The sequence below is a fragment of the Saccopteryx leptura genome, chromosome 1 (genome assembly GCF_036850995.1).
Source record: "Saccopteryx leptura isolate mSacLep1 chromosome 1, mSacLep1_pri_phased_curated, whole genome shotgun sequence".
Lineage (NCBI taxonomy): Eukaryota > Metazoa > Chordata > Mammalia > Chiroptera > Emballonuridae > Saccopteryx > Saccopteryx leptura.
The window spans coordinates 146,031,211-146,047,767 of record NC_089503.1 but is presented as its reverse complement, the minus strand read 5'-3'; the positions used below and the strand labels follow the sequence as shown (position 1 = coordinate 146,047,767).

At 35.9% G+C, this 16,557-nt stretch overlaps 1 protein-coding gene and 1 pseudogene across 1 annotated transcript in view; both read right to left on the bottom strand.

Annotated features, from left to right (window-relative positions):
* The window catches only part of FCHO2 (FCH and mu domain containing endocytic adaptor 2), a 146,465-nt gene that overhangs the window by 96,176 nt on the left and 33,732 nt on the right, over positions 1-16,557 (bottom strand). The window contains exons 3-5 of the mRNA XM_066377004.1: positions 7,288-7,362; positions 3,807-3,948; positions 3,562-3,714 (exon numbers count right to left, since the gene is read on the bottom strand). Of these exons, the coding sequence (XP_066233101.1) occupies positions 3,562-3,714; positions 3,807-3,948; positions 7,288-7,362 (370 nt within the window). The remainder of the gene's footprint in view (positions 1-3,561; positions 3,715-3,806; positions 3,949-7,287; positions 7,363-16,557) is intronic.
* LOC136389732 (Golgi SNAP receptor complex member 1-like) lies at positions 1,040-2,530 on the bottom strand (annotated as a pseudogene).

The following is a 16,557-nucleotide window of genomic DNA, read 5'->3' as shown; positions in this document are numbered from 1 at the left end:
TACATATTATTCTCAATGTCATCAAGAGCATTATTGACAGCGTTTCTTAAGTGTTCTACTATTATCTCCAGATTTTCTTCCAAACATGGAGCTTACATTTTCTTCATCTTGCCAAAAGATCTCAACAAAAGGTTCCCAGACAACAATAGGAACTATTCCTTCCTCAACTGGTCTTAAAATGATCCATTAACTGAAGCATCAAAGTATTGGAGTTGTCCAATCATGCCACCTGGTAGAACAACTAAGTTTGCTTGAGCAATGAAACCACACCGCAAACATTACCTTAACAACAGTGATTTTATGATACCATTTAACTGAAGACGCATTTTGATTTCAGAGATGTGAGGGGAAAAAAATACTAGTAGCTTTTAATAATCTCTTTACCTTTGGTATCTGGGTCTGATTTTATCTTTATTTAACATGCTTAATGGCAAGACTGTACTGAAAATTGGAGGACTCTTCAATTTCTTCAATTCTGAAAAATTCTCAACTGTTAAATTCAAATACTACCTGCCCACCATTCTCTCCACTTTTTCCTTCTGAAATTTATATTAGATGAATGTTAGTAATCTTTATTTCTTTGCTTTATATTCTGGCGTGTTCTATCTTCCAGATTATCTCTTTGACTATATCAAGTCCCATGTTTGTCTTCTCTATTCCTTTCTTTTTTTTTAATTAAGTGAGGTAGGGAGAGAAACAGACTCCCACATGCACCCGAACTAGGATCCACCTCATAAGCCCCCTACCAGCCAATGCTCTGTCATCTGGGCCACTGCTCCATTGCTTGGCAACCGAGCTATTTTTGTACTGCAGGCAAGGCTATGGAGCCATACTCAGCGCCCCAGGCCAACTTTTCGCTCAGACAATTCAAGCCAGGCTGTGGGAGGGAAAGAGAGAGAGAAAAATATGGGGGTGGGGAAGAGAAGCAGATGGTTGCTTCTCCTGTGTGCCCTGACCGGAAATCAAACCTATCACTTCCAAATGCCAGGCTGACACTCTACCACTGAGCTAACATGTCTTCTATTTCTTTTTTTAAATTTTATTTCAAAAATCGTATTTTCAGTTCCAACTTTTCTAATGAGTATCTCTACTCCCTAAAGTGGACTCCCTGAATCAGGCTGTTCATAGCAAGGAAAATGATTGGTTCAAGTGTTCATTTTGTACTGAATCACCTTTAACATTCTTCTCTGTAAAGTCAAATTCTCTTTTGTTGCCACCGCAGTACTTACTGTCTCTTCTATCTGATGATCTGAGTTTCAAAGGTACTCATGCTCTTTCAAAAATAGTTCAGTTCTTCTGTTGTTTACTCCAGGCCACTTTTATGCGACTCAGTATCCTTTCGTACAGATCCCATGTGATTCTCCCTTTCCCATAATGCCATAAATTTTGCTTTGGTTTTATGTAATTCATGTGAATAATCCTGCAATATATGTCTCTATGACACTATAGTGTATGTATCAGCACTGCATTCAAGGAAAGGACAGCCGCACTGTTGGTATAGTCTGTCATTTTATCATTTACTCCTGTAGGCCTTGCCAAAAGCTGTTCAATCTCATATACCATGTTTCAAACATTCTCTCTTGGCTTGACCAATTTAAAAGGGGTGTTGGTCAGAGCTATACCTATCACGTGTTCTATCTTGGGCACTGCTGTGACTATAACTTGTACATAGTTTACCGAAGGAAACTAGTTTTAGGTCAAGTTCATTTTCCACCTGTTGAGCTTGTTTCCTGAGATCCTCCTAGTCATTGCTGGTCAATGTGATTATCTTACGTATGGTACATTCAGTCCCCTTTACCACACAAAAGCCAAAATTCACTGCCTAAATTAGGACTTTGAGTCCAACAAACTTGTGTAATCAATCTCTACATGCCACTTCAGGTTTCTATTCTATTTCTGATTCACAGTTAGTATTCTTTTTGGACCCTGCTATTTGTTTTGTTTTCTCTTTTTATATTTTATTCATAATTGCTATTTCTGGAATGGAGGATATTTTAAAACTGAAAACTTACTATGCCTCGTCTTTCTCCACCTCCCAATTTTTATTTATTAAATAAAAAATATTACAGGTCCTGGCAGGTTGGCTCAGTGGTAGAGTGTTGGCTCAGCATGTGGATGTCTCGGGTTTGATTCCTGGTCAGGGCACACAGGAGAAGTGACCATTTGCTTCTCTACCCCACCCTTTCTCCCTTCTCTCTCTTTTTCTCTCTCTTCTCCTCCCATAGCCATGGCTCAATTGGTTCGAGTACATTGGATCCAGGCACTGAGGATGGCTCTAAGGAGCTTCTGCCTCAGGCACTAAAAATAGTTCAATTGTGAACATTGCCCCAGATGGGCAGACCACCAGCACCAGATAGGGGTTGCCAGGTGGATCCCAGTGGGGTGCAGGAGTCTATCTGTCTCCCCACCTCTCATTTGGAAAAGAAGATTAATAAAAAAGAGAAGAAAAAAAAAGAAAGAAATATATTACCCAGAATTCCATCAACTGTTTCAATTTTTCTATAGTCTCTTCCAGTTTCTGCCCATGCATACAAACTTTTATAATTATTTTAATTGTAATATGGTCACTGTTTTTTTTTAAACTAGATATTTCAAGTACTTTACAAAGCTTTCAAAATTATCAGTTCTTATGGCTTATTCCTAATAGAAACTAGACCACATCAAACAAATGAATGGTTAAACTGTTTTGAAGGGAGGGGGAACCTACTTTCAATTAAAACATGCGTGGGGAAAAGGTTGTGGTTTACCACAATACTACATAAATGTGTTCAAAGTCAGCAACAAATTGACCACAGCCTATATTTAAAGCTTATCTTCAAGTTCTATATCTTTCTAAACATACCAAAGTCTTCCTTCAAAAAAATGTTTACCTCACTGTTAAATCTTAAACCAAGCAGTATTTCATCAATTATCTTATCATAAATACATCCTGTAAAGTGTCAGTGGCTAAAAGAAATCTTCTTTTTAATGTTTGTACTAATCTATTTACCATACACAACATATTTTGCAAACCTACTTCTGTTTCACAGAGGTATATCACTAATATTCAGAGGGACAGTGTCTTCATCTTAAATACGAGATCAGCCTGACCAGGCAGTGGCGCAGTGGGTAGAGCATCAGACTGGGATGCAGAGGACCCAGGTTCGAGACCCTGAGGTCGCCAGCTTGAGTGCGGGCTCATCTGGTTTGAGCAAAAAGCCCACCAGCTTGAACCCAAGGTCGCTGGCTCCAGCAAGGAATTACTCAGCCTGCTGAAGGCCCATGGTCAAGGCACCATGAGAAAGCAATCAATGAACAACTAAGGTGTTGCAACATGCAATGAAAAACTAATGATTGATGCTCCTCATATCTCTCTGTTCCTGTCTGCCTGTCCCTGTCTATCCCTCTCTCTGACTCACTCTCTGTCTCTGTAAAAATAAATAAATAAATAAATAAATAAATAAATAAAATTTTTAAAAAATAAATAAATACGAGATCATTCTTGAGTGTTTGGAGATTTAAATGCATTTTGTATATGACTGCTTTGAAACCACAGAAAAATTATTTTTTTATTATAATTACCTTTTCTATTTCTCTTTGTGTAGCTCCTTCCTTTTTCAAACGTTCCTGTTCTACACACTTGGCATTATAATTTTCCTTGGATTTTTGGAGGGCCTGAGTTATGTTCTGAATGGTTTGAACCGCTTCCAGAGTTCCTGCAACTTCTTCTTTAGTCTGTTTGGTATGAAATGATTCATCAAAAACAATCAAACTGTAAAACACTCAATATCTGACCAATCAATTCTTTAGCAAGAAAATATTGGTACCTTTTTATGAGACTTTACTTGTTCTTCTCCATACTTCTGAACTTCCTTTATTAATTCTTGTAATTTTCTAACAAGATCCAAGTGACAATTAGCTAATTTCTCTGTAGATGTTTTGAACACATCCCACATTGGTGAAAATGTTCTAAGAAAAACAAAACATGGAAATAATTTACTGAAAGAAAAAAAGTTTAAGGCTTCAAAATAGATCTAGAAGAATTAAATACAGTAATGTATCAGAAATTTTAATTAGGCAAAATTAAAATAAATTAAAAATTAAATGACTGAAAAACTGACTTTACTTTTTAAATTTAGTTGATTAAATAATTAAATAAATTAAATAATTAAAATATTTCTGGACCTCAGGTATATAGAAATGGGTTAACTACTTACCATATATCTGGCCCTGTCCTTCACTTAATTATATTGTATTGTTTTCTGAGCTGATCTGGCTATTTAGACTTGTATCAGAATCATTTTTAATCACTGCCTAGTATTAAAAACTAACTTATTATCAAATTTTAATTTAGACTATTTAGTGCTCCATTTAAAACGCTTCATCAAAAATAAAAGTTCCTTTGAATTTAAACATGCAAAAGTTAACGCACATAATTTTTTAATGTCTTTTTAGTATCATTAAAAATTATATACGAATTATTTCTAAACTATTATCTGAAATTTGGGGAAGACATTATAATTTTATCTGTGTACTTCAACAAATACTAAGAGAGTTCCATTTCACCACATGGTTCAGATGCATGACATACTTTCTTACCACCTTTCCTCAATATTGATGATTTAATATTTTCAGCAGGTTCAAGTTCTTCCAAGAATTACTTAGTATGTTATCATAGCTTAGATAGTAAGTCTGGGTGTCAATGGTTAGTTTAAACTAATTTGATCAAAAGAGAATGACCTAAGAATAATTTTACCCTATGCTTTCCTCAGGTAGTTCCTAAGTTATTTTCAACAGCACTTGTTTTGTTCTATGACAAAACTAACAGAAAACAAAACAAATAGCAGCAGTGAGCACTAAGTCAATAGGATAGAAAAAGAAATTACTTATCCTAGTATGTACTCTGTGCCAATAATATATTTCCTACCCATTAGAAAAGCTAACTATGCTCGTTTTGAGCAATAGTAAAGAAGTTCAGAGGATTATTAAAATATTTAGGATTGTTCTGATTAGATCTTACTTCAGACTTTAAAAATCTCATCAGAACTAAATCTGGCAAGTAGTTAGATGGAAATTTTCACAGGAAGAAAAAGATACCTGAAATGTATCCACTCACTACAGCATCAAACGACTTGTATATCACTTCTTGTAAACCTGATACATGGTAGTCTAGACTTCACAAAGCAGGTAAGACAAGAGTGTCCCTTTACTTTACACCAAAGATTCTTCATAGTGAAAAACAACTCAACAGCAGATTTCTATAAATATCGGGTTCTTTAAGGAATTTCAAAGATTCTACTTACAAAAGTTTGATATATACAACTTTTCTGTGGTCAAGTGATAGATATAAATGTATAAAGAACACTAAGAAAGAAAACTGACAAATTTAAAATATGTGTAAATGCAACTAAATACAGAAAGGTAAAATTCAATTTCTTGCCTAAATATATTACACATCAGTAAACAAAAGCATTAATATTTTAAATCTTTATGCTCCTGAGATGACATTAACAAAAAATAAGATATCCCCTATTATTTATGAGAAGCACACATTGCAAAGACAGAAATATTGTCAGTAACTTCATTATCAGGAAACAGCTGAAATCAGTCCATGTTTTGTGTATCTCCCACCTAGTGATTAAAAATAAGTTAGAATTTCCTATAATTAAACCATGCCAATTGGGTAAAGCTAGCTTCTGTTATTTTATTTACTTTTGGACCCTTCTACTGTGGTGAATAAAAAAGAAATAATGCATTAGAAGAAGCCTGTTTAAATGAAGGCTCTAGAAATAGGAGGCTACCAGAAAAGTGAGGAGACGGGAAAAAGGAGGAATAATGAAGTTATATCAAGGGAGTAGAGGGGAAAGAATTGGAGAACTGGGAGGAAAAAACCCAAAGTAACCAACTACCAGTCCCTGCTCTCTTCTAGATGAAAAAGGTGATAGCTCCCCATCCTTCCCAGCCAGTGTACATAGCTACAAAAGGTCCTCTCAGCTGTGGCTGTCAGCATTTATATAATGGACAAGTGTCACTTACCTGTGGATAGGGAGATTTTTTATTGAAACTCACTTAATGACACTAGAGAATATTTTCATAACATAGTCATTCTTAATCAGTTTTTTGAATCACTAAGACATATGTCAACTTTATAACTGGTCTAGACCCTCTTCATCAGAAATATGAGTTAATAATACCTACACAAAATTTTACCTAAAATTTCAGGAGAGTCACAGATTCATCAGAAACCCATATACAGAGTGATCTTTTTCTAAATATCACTATAAAAACCTTTATAAATGTTAAGACAAATTATTTTCCCATCTGAGCTAAAATACAACCTCTCTCCAAATTTAGGTAATTAATCAGATTAAGTGTCCTTCCAGAGTTGTCATGGTTCAAATTATACAACCATTCTTCCCAGAGTTATTATGGCTATGAGTACATCTCATTTTAAATATATTCTTATTATTAGTATTCATTTTTCAAATAATACATTTCTTCAACACAAATTCTTAAAAGATTTCATGATAGTCCATAAAAATCATAAAAGCCTTGGCCGGTTGGCTCAGTGGTAGAGTGTGGGCCTGGTGTGTGGAAGTCCTAGGTTTGATTCCCAGACAGGGAATCAGGGCACACAGGAGAAGCGTCCATCTGCTTCTCCACCTCTCCTCCTCTTCTTTCTATCTCTCTTTTCTCCTCCCGCAGCCAAAGCTCCACTGGAGCAAAGTTGGCCCGGGCACTGAGGATGACTCCATGGCCTTGGCCTCAGGCACTAGAATGGCTCCAGCCACAATGGGGCAAGGCCCCAAATGGGCAGAGCATTGCCCTCTGGTGGGCATGCCGGGTGGATCCCAGTCGGGAGCAAGCGGGAATCTGACTGCCTCCCCACTTCTAACTTCGGGAAAATACAAAGAACAAAAACAACAACAAAAATCATGAGGCATTTTAATACATTTTAACATTTCAATAGTGTAAATGAGTTTTTAAAAATCACTCAGCAGAATTTAAATGAACCTACAGAAAAACAGAAAAGCATGTATTACATACAACATTTATAACCACCGAATTACATTCTTAAATGACTACGTTGTTTAATAAAGAGGAAAAAAATGTTTCCATACTTTGTATTAATTCAGCAAGTTCAATTATAGTTTCAATCAAGTCTATAATATATTGACATATACATTTTAAATAAACACATTCTATATTTTAATTTACAAACTATTATATCCTCAATGAAACCTAATATTCTGAAGAACTTTGCCTAAATCAACAATGAAAAAGAGTTATCCAAAGAAATTAACTCACCCAAGTTGTGAATAATTGCTTGCAGATTTTGCTAGTTTTGTCATCGACCTGGAGTACGCCTCTTCTATTGTAGCTCTGTTAAATCAAATTTTCATTACAATATCTCTTATTTAATATTATTAGCAAAGTTATCAAACTACAATTAAAACTGTAGAAACAAAAAGATAAATCCAGTTATACAGTATATCCTATATGAATGCCTTATACAGATTCATAAAACTACCAGAGACATAAGGAGATAAGACATGATGAACAAAAAACCAACTGGAACAAACTAACAATGTTGTAAAAGTTGAGATTATAAAACTTAGACTTATAGTAGATTAAATCAAAGATTTCCATAGAGAACTAGAAATAATTTTTAAAAAATGGAAGAAAACAGCAAACTTTTAAAAATACAAATTCTATACTTAAAAAATACAAAACTTAGTATTCTCAATGGATGAGGTTTAATAGCAATGCACTGCAGTGAGAATCAGTAAAAAAGAATCTCCTGGAATAAGCTCAGAGAAACAAAAGAATGTAAAACAGAGCAGAAAAATAAAGGACAAAGCAAAAAAAAGTCTATCAGGTATAAAAAAAGAAAGAATGGGTCATAAAAATATCCACAGAGATAAAAATGGAGTATTTTCCAAAATTGACAAAAGATACCAAACCACAACTCCAAGTAGCCCAACAAACCTTAAGAGCATAGATACTTACACCTACTCACACCATAGTAAAACTGCTGAAAATCAAAGACAAAAAAGTAAACTGCAAAACTCTTATTAGATAATACAGGGGAAAACTTAGCTGACCTTGGGTATAGTGATGCTTTTTAGATATAACACCAAGGACATGATCCATGAAAGAAATCATTCTTAAGTTGGACTTGATTAAAATGTAATCTTCTACTCTGTGAAAGACATTATCAAGAAAATGAGAAGACAAGTCAAACTGGAAGAACTATTAGTAAAAGATACCTGAAAAGAAACGTTATCTCAAATATAGAACTCTCGACATTCAACAATAAGAAAAAGCTTAATTTAAAAAATGGGTCAAAGACCTTAACAGACACCTCTCCAAAAGAGATTGTGCCTGACCAGTGGTGGCACAGTGGATAGTGTGTCAACCTGGGATGCTGAGGTCCAGGTTCGAAACCTCAAGGTCACCAGCTTGAGCGTGAGATCATCAACATGATCCCATGGCCACTGACTTGAGCCCATGGTCGCTGGCTTGAGTAAGGGGTCTCTGGCTCACCTGGAGCCCCCAATTAAGGCATGTATGAGAAGCAATCAACAAACAACTAAAGTGCTACAACTATGAGTTGATGTGTCTCAACTCTCTCCTTTCCTATTTGTCTCTCTCCTGCTAAAAATAAATAAAATTAAAACATTATTTTTAAAAAAGGAAAGAATAAAAGATATGCAGATGCCAAATAAACAAATGAAAAGATGCTCCACAGCGTATGTCATCCAGAAAATGAAAATTAAAATAAGATACCACTACATACCTATTAAAATGGCCAGAGTCTGGAACCCTGACAACAAATACTGGCAAGGATGTGGAACAAAAGGAACTCTCATTCGTTGCTGGTGGACATTCAAAATGATTCAGCCATTTTGGAAGACTGCTTGGCAGTTTCTTACAATATTTTATCCTACAATCCAGAAATTGTTTCTTGCTATCTACCCAAAGGAGCTATTTTTAAGCTTTGCTTAAAAATCTATACATGAATGTTTATAGTAGCTTTTTCCATAATTGTAAAAATTTGGAAGCAACCGTGATGTCCTTCATTAGCTGAAGGAAGGACAAGAAATAAACTGCTAAATCCAGATAGTAGAGTATTATTCAGCATTAAAAAGAAATAAGCTTACAAGTGTAGGAACCTTAAATACATATTACTAAATGAAAGAAGTCAATCTGAAAATATGTCATTCTGAAAAGGTAACACTATGGAGACAACAAAACAGAGCACAGAGGATTCTTAAAGCAGTGAAAATACTCTGCATGACATTATAATGATAGATACGTGTCATTACACATTTGTCCAACCCACAGAATGTACAATACTAAGAGTGAACCCCAAGGTAAGCTATGTTTTTTTGGTAATTAAGATATGTCAATGCAGATTCATCCTTGATTAAAAAAAAAAAAAGCATTCTAGTGTGTGATGTTGATAATGGAGGAAGCTATGCATGTATAGGTGGAGAGGGCATATGGGAAATCTATGTATCTTCCTCTCAGTTTTGTTATAAACTTAAAACTCCTTTTAAAAATCATTTGTTATAGAAGGTGACAGAGGACAATCTGACTTTGGGTGATGGGTATGCAACATAATTGAACGACAAGATAACCTGGACATGTTATCTTTGAATATATGTATCCTGATTTATTGATGTCGCCCCATTAAAAAAATAAAATTATTAAAAAAAATCATTTGTTTTTTAAATCTACCAACCAGAACTTTATACCCAGAAAAAATACACTGCTCACAAAAATTAGGGGATATTTCGAAATGAATATGAAGTGATAAAAAAAGCATTTGATTTTTTTTTATTAAATAAGAACATCAGAAAAGCAAATGACAAGTCAAAGAAAGTTGTTCGATTATGCAAATGAGATACAAAACCAACTTTTATTTTATTGGTGAAAATGCACTCACTATACAAAAGGCTGAAAGTACTGGAGTATCTGCATGTTCCCTGATCCCCTAATTTTTGTGAGCAGTATATAAATGAACATAAGATCCCTAATGAAATAATGGATTTAATCAATGGCTATTACCACAAAAAAGATACAACCAGATATTATATGCCTACTGTGAAATTATACACCACCACCTATTAAGTATTCTTGCCTAAATATAAAACTAAATTTGATCAAGTTGGTTGATTTAAATGACAATTTATGAGAAATACAGGGGTAAAGAAAAATGTTGAATAAAAATATAAATATTCAATTAGCATATTCTAGGATGTGCAACCCTCTATAGAACAAATAATCTGGTTTCTTCAACAAAAACAAAAGTTAAAGATTGGGTAGGGAGATCAATAGAATAAGAGGTTTTAAAAATACTAAGAAATTAATACAATATTTTTAGAGAAGATAACATGTTGTGGTAATTTTTTATAAAGCCCATATCTTCTATAGATACATTTGAAATGCTAGAGGATAAAATGTAATGTTTCTGAATTTAAGATTTGCTTCATAACCATTCAATACTAACATGGGATAGACAGAATAAGATTGTCCATGATTTGATACTGCTGAATATCAGTGGCTGCAACTTGGGAGTTCATCATATTAAATTCATAACTCTTATATATGTTTTAATTTGAAATTGTCTATAATAAAAGCATAATAAAAAGTTTTTCAAATAAAAATATGATCAGACTAACAATAATGGACAATTCTTCACCATCAAATTCACACTAAAAAGAATATTAAAAAAATGTTTTTAAAACAAAATGAAAATGATCCAGGATAAAATACTAGGAAAAAAGTAAATAGTTTTCATAAGTCTAAACAATGACTATACAAAAATACTAAGAATATAGAAGAATACATAACAACCTAAAAAGAAATCAGCTAGGTTCAATATTAGAATATATTTTTTAAATTAGATAATTTTTTATATGTTATTCTTTAAATCTTTAGCTATTAGAGATATATACATAAATACTAGTGTATGTAATCATTTAATGCCAGAGAACTTCTTTAAACAAGACTGGAAAATAATAATTGTTGAAACTATAGTTCTTTGCTTAATTTATAATATTTTCTCTATTTGTGACTAAATTTGAAATTTTCTATAATAAAAAGTTAAAAACTACAAAACAAAAATTGTATGCATACAAGTATATATTTCCACAATAAAAAGTTGTTTTAAAGTGGAAAACTTTTAATTATCATATTAAAAGTTATACACCTAATATAAATTGTATGTATATAAGGCATATGTTAGGAGGTGGTAGTGTTGTAACCTTCCTGCATTTTCAGGAAGAGGATAAAAGTAACAATTATTATTAGATGTTAATAGGTCAAGGAAATATGTTATAATCTCTAGGACAACCACTAAAATAGTAAATAAGGGTATTACCTCTAAGCTAATAGAAGAAAATATACTTTAAAAAACATAGGCCAGTCTGACCAGGCGGTGGCACAGTCAGACTGGGATGCAGAGGACCCAGGTTCAAAACCCCGAGGTCACCAGCTTGAGTGCAGGTTCATCTGGTTTGAGCACAACTCACCAGTCTGAACCCAAGGTTGCTGGCTTGAGCAAGAGTTAACTTGGTCTGCTTAGCCCCCAGGTCAAGGCACATATGAGAAAGCAATCAATGAACAACTTAGGTGCCTCAATGAAGAATTGATGCTTCTCATCTCTCTCCCTTCCTGTCTGCCTGTTCCTGTATATCCCTCTGTCTGTCACACACATACACACACACAAAAAATAGGCCAAAAGGCAACAAGGAGGAGGGAAAAATATAAAAGAAGTTAACTAAATAAAAACAAATATTAAAACAGTACAGGAGCTGGCAAACTATAGCACCATCAACCAGGACACAGCAATGAGAAAAATAAATGTACTATGCAAACAACTAACCAAAAGCAAACTGGAGACATTATAAGAACAAAAATGCTGGCCCTGGCCAGTTGGCTCAGTGGTAGAGCATCGGCCTGGCATGCAGGAGTACTGGGTTCGATTCCCGGCCAGGGCACACAGGAGAAGCGCCCATCAGCTTCTCTGCCCCTCTCCCTCTCCTTTCTCTTTGTCTGTCTCTTCCCCTCCCGCAGCCAAGGCTCCATTGGAGCAAAGTTGGACCAGGCGCTGAGGATGGCTCTATGGCCTCTGCCTCAGGCGCTAGAATGGCTCTGGTTGCAACAGAGAGACGCCCCAGATGGGCAGAGCATCACATGCCGGGTGGATCCCGGTCGGGCGCATGCGGGAGTCTATCTGCCTCCCTGTTTCCAACTTCAGAAAAATAAAAAATAAAAATAAAAAAAGAACAAAAATGTAGAATTCCAGGCAAAAAAACACTGCAAAAGATATAAAAGGATACTACATAATGATAAAAATTCCACTTCACCAGAAGGTGTAATAGTTTTAAATTTACATCTACCTACTAACATGACTTCATGTATACAGGGTTGGGCAAAAGTATGTTTACAGTTGTGAGTATACAAAACAGTTCACTTTTGTATTTTTATTATTGTATTTTATTATTCCATACAAACAACTGTAAACCTACTTTAGCCCAACCCTATAAAGCAAAAATTGACAGGACTATGTGAATAAATAGACAAAAATCAATCAAAATGAGAGGTTTTAAACACATCTCTCTTATGAACTGATAAAATAAGCAGGATAAAAAGAAAAGACACCAGTGAGGATATACTAGTAATGAACAACAGAATTCACAAACTTACCATAATAAGTATATATAGCACCCTATATCCAACAAATGCAAAATATAATTTATAAGATATATGCAGATATTTATCAAAAGTGACTCTATCTTAGTCCATAAACCAAGTGTCAACGAACTTCAAAATACTAAAATCATACTGATTATGTTCTCCAATCACAATGCAATTATTTTATTTACTGATTATTTTAGAGAGAAACATTGATCCGCTACCCCACCCATCCATCCATTAGTTGATTCCTGTACGTGCCATGACCAAGGGATCCAACTGCAAAACCCCAGTGCAGCAGGAAGATGTTACACTCAACTGAGCCACCCAGCCAGAAACAATCATATACAGTGTGTTCGTAAAGTCATGGTGCACTTTTAACCGGTCACAGGAAAGCAACAAAAGACGATAGAAATGTGAAATCTGCACCAAATAAAAGGAAAACCCTCCCAGTTTCTGTAGGATGATGTGGCAGCATGTGCGTATGTGCAGATAATGATGTAACACCATGTATACAGTGGAGTAGCCCACGGCCATGCCAGTCTAGATGTGGACGATACAGAGGAAAGTTCAGTGTGTTCTGTGGCTTGCTAAATTCGAATCCGTGCCCAAAGTGCAACGTGAATATCGGCGCGTTTATAATGAAGCGCCACCACATAGGAATAACATTACTTGGTGGGATAAGCAGTTGAAGAAAACCGGCAATTTGGTGGAGAAACCCTGTTCTGGTAGGCCATCAGTCAGTGACGAGTCTATAGAGGCTATATGGGATAACTACCTAAGAGCCCTAACAAATCTGTGCATGAGCCCACATTGAACTGCACTGAATAGGTATGAAACTGAGAGAGTTCTCCTTTTATATGGTGCAGATTTCACATTTCTATTGTCTTTTGTTGCTTTCCTGTGACCGGTCAAAAGTGCACCATGACTTTACAGACACACTGTATTTCCAATTAAGCTTGTAAATATTGGCAAAAATTACCTTTGAAAATCAATATATATTTGGAAATTAAGGAATACACTTCTAAATTACCCAGGAGGCAAGGAAGAAAGTACAATGAAATAAAATACATTAAAACAATATAATAAAAATTCTATTTCTCAAACTAGGGTATACAACAAAAGCAGTTTTTAAGGGATATTTATAGACTTAAACATATTGTAAAAGGATGGAAAAGTATTAGTTAAGCACCCAGCCCAAAACGTTAGAAAAAGAACCATACCCTGGCCAGTTGGCTCAGTGGTAGAACATCAGCCCACCGTGTGGATGTACCTAGTTCGATTCCCGGTCAGGGCACACTGAAGAAGCAATCATGTGCTTCTCCACTCCTCCCCTTCTCTCTCTCCTCCAATTAATGGCTAGATGGATTAGAGTGCATTGGCCCCAGGCACTGAAGATGGCTCCCCAGAGCCTCTATCTCAAGTGCTAAAAATAGCTCGGTTGCAAGCATGGCCCTAGATGGGCAGAGCATCGACCCCAGATGGGGGTTGCAGGTAGATCCCAGTCAGGGAGCATGTGGAAGTCTGTCTCTCTGTCTCCTCTCCTTTAGCTTGAAAAATAAGATAAAAAACTTAAAAAAATAAAAAAAAGAAAAAGAACAGCAGCCTGACCAGGTGGTGGTGCAGTGAATAGAATGTGGGACTGGAACAAAGAGGACCCAGGTTTGAAGCCCCAAGGTCACCGTCTTGAGCATGAGCTCACCAGCTTAAGAGCTGGTTCACTGGATTGTGCATGGGATCATAGACATGACCTCATGGTTGCTGGCTTGAGCCCAAAGGTCGCTGGCTCGAAGCTCAAGGTTGCTGGCTTAAGCAAGGGGTCACTTGCTCTGCTGTGGCCTTCCCCCCCCCCCCCCGGGTCAAGGCACATATGAGAAAGCAATCATCGAACGACTAAGGAGCTGCAATGAAGAATTGATGCTTCTCATCTCTCTTCCTTCCTGTCTGTCTGTCCCTATCTGTCCCTCTCTGTGTCTCTGTCACACACACACACACACACACACACACACACACACACACACACACACACAAAATAATAGCAAATTGAACACAAAGTCAAAAGGTTAATGAAATAGCCTGACCAGGAGGTGGCCCAGTAGATAGAGCATCAAACTGGGATGCAGAGGACCCAGGTTCAAAATTCCAAGGTCCCTGGCTTGAGTGCGGGCTCATCTGGTTCTAGCACAGCTCACCAGCTTGGACCCCAGATCACTCACTGGATTGAGCAACGGGTCACTTGGTCTGCTGTAGTCTCCCCTCCTCCCATCAAGGCACATTTGAGAAGGCAGTCAATGAACAACTAGTAAGGTGCTTCAATAAAGAACTGATGCTTTTGTTCTCAGTCCCTATCTGTCCCTCTTTCTGTCTCTGTCACACACGCACACAAAAGAAAAAAGTTAATTAAATAGAAAATACACAAAAAAAGAATCAACAAGTTCAAAAGTTAGTTGTTTATAAAAACTATTAAAATCAAGAAATGCTAAATGAGACTGGTAATGAAAAAAAGAAGGTACAAATAACCACCATCAGGAATGAAAAATGGGTTATCAGTACAGATCATGCAGACATTTAAAAAGTTCATAAGAGGATATTAAGAATAACCTTTTGCCAATAAATTTGAAAATTTGGATGAAATGGAAAAATTTCTTAATAATGTATCTTATCAGACTTACAGAACTGGAATAGGTCCAAAACTATGTATTAAAGAAATTAAATATGTAATTTAACACCTTCCTACAATTCTAAACACAGCTGGCTTTATCAGCATACTTGAAACATAAGAAACTATAACCTTCCACAACATTTTCCAGAAAATACAAAAATAAGGCATATTCCCCAACTCATTTTATAAGACCAACAAACCTTGATACCAAAACCTAACAATAACATTCAGAAAAAGGAAATTTCCCAGCCAATCTCACTAAAAATATATACATACAAAAGTCCTGAATAAAACAGCAGCAAATCGATCAATATATTAAAAGAATAACATATCTCCACCAAGTCAGTTTTATACCAGAAATGGAAAAGTAATTTAACATTCAAAATTCAATGAAATTCAGATTAATAAGGGGTTAACAAAAGAGTAAAAACATATCATCTTAATAGATGCAGAAAAGATATTGACAAAATTCAGAATCGATACATGATTAAAAAGAAAATGAAACCCTGGCCAGTTGGCTCAGTGGTAGAGATTGGCCTGGCTTCAATTCCCAGTCACGGCACACAGGAGAAGCAACCATCTGCTTCTTCAACTTTCCTCTCTCTTTCTCTCTCTTCCCCTCCTGCAGCCATGGCTCAAATTGTTCGAGCAAAGTTAGCCCTGAGTGCTGAGGATGGCTCCATAGCTTCACCTCAGGCACTAAAATAGCTGGGTTGCAGAGCAACAACCCCAGGTGGGCAGAGCATCGTCCTAGCAGGGGGCTGGCCAGGTGGATCCTGGTCAGGGAGTATGCGGGAGTCTGTCTCCCTGCCTCCCCACCTCAAGAAAGAAAGGAAAGAAGAGAGAGAGAGAGAGAGAGAGAGAGAAAGGGAGGGAGGGAACGAAGGGGGAACGGGAGGGGAAGGGAGGTAAGTGAGGAAAGGGAGGAGAGGGGAGGAGAGGGGAGGGGAGGAAAAAACAAAATCCTTACCATAAATAGTATGAAAAAAGAAATGCCATAATTTTATAAACAGTAGGAAAAAATATAATAAATATATCATATTTAGGAGTGAAATGTGAGACTGGGAACAAGACAAGAATGCCTGCTATCACCATTTATGTTAGTATTGCACTAAAGATATTAGCTAATATAGTAATTCAGAAAAAAGAAATAAAAAGTATAAAGACTGGAAAGGAAGAGATAGAACTGTCATTTGCTCAACACAATTGTA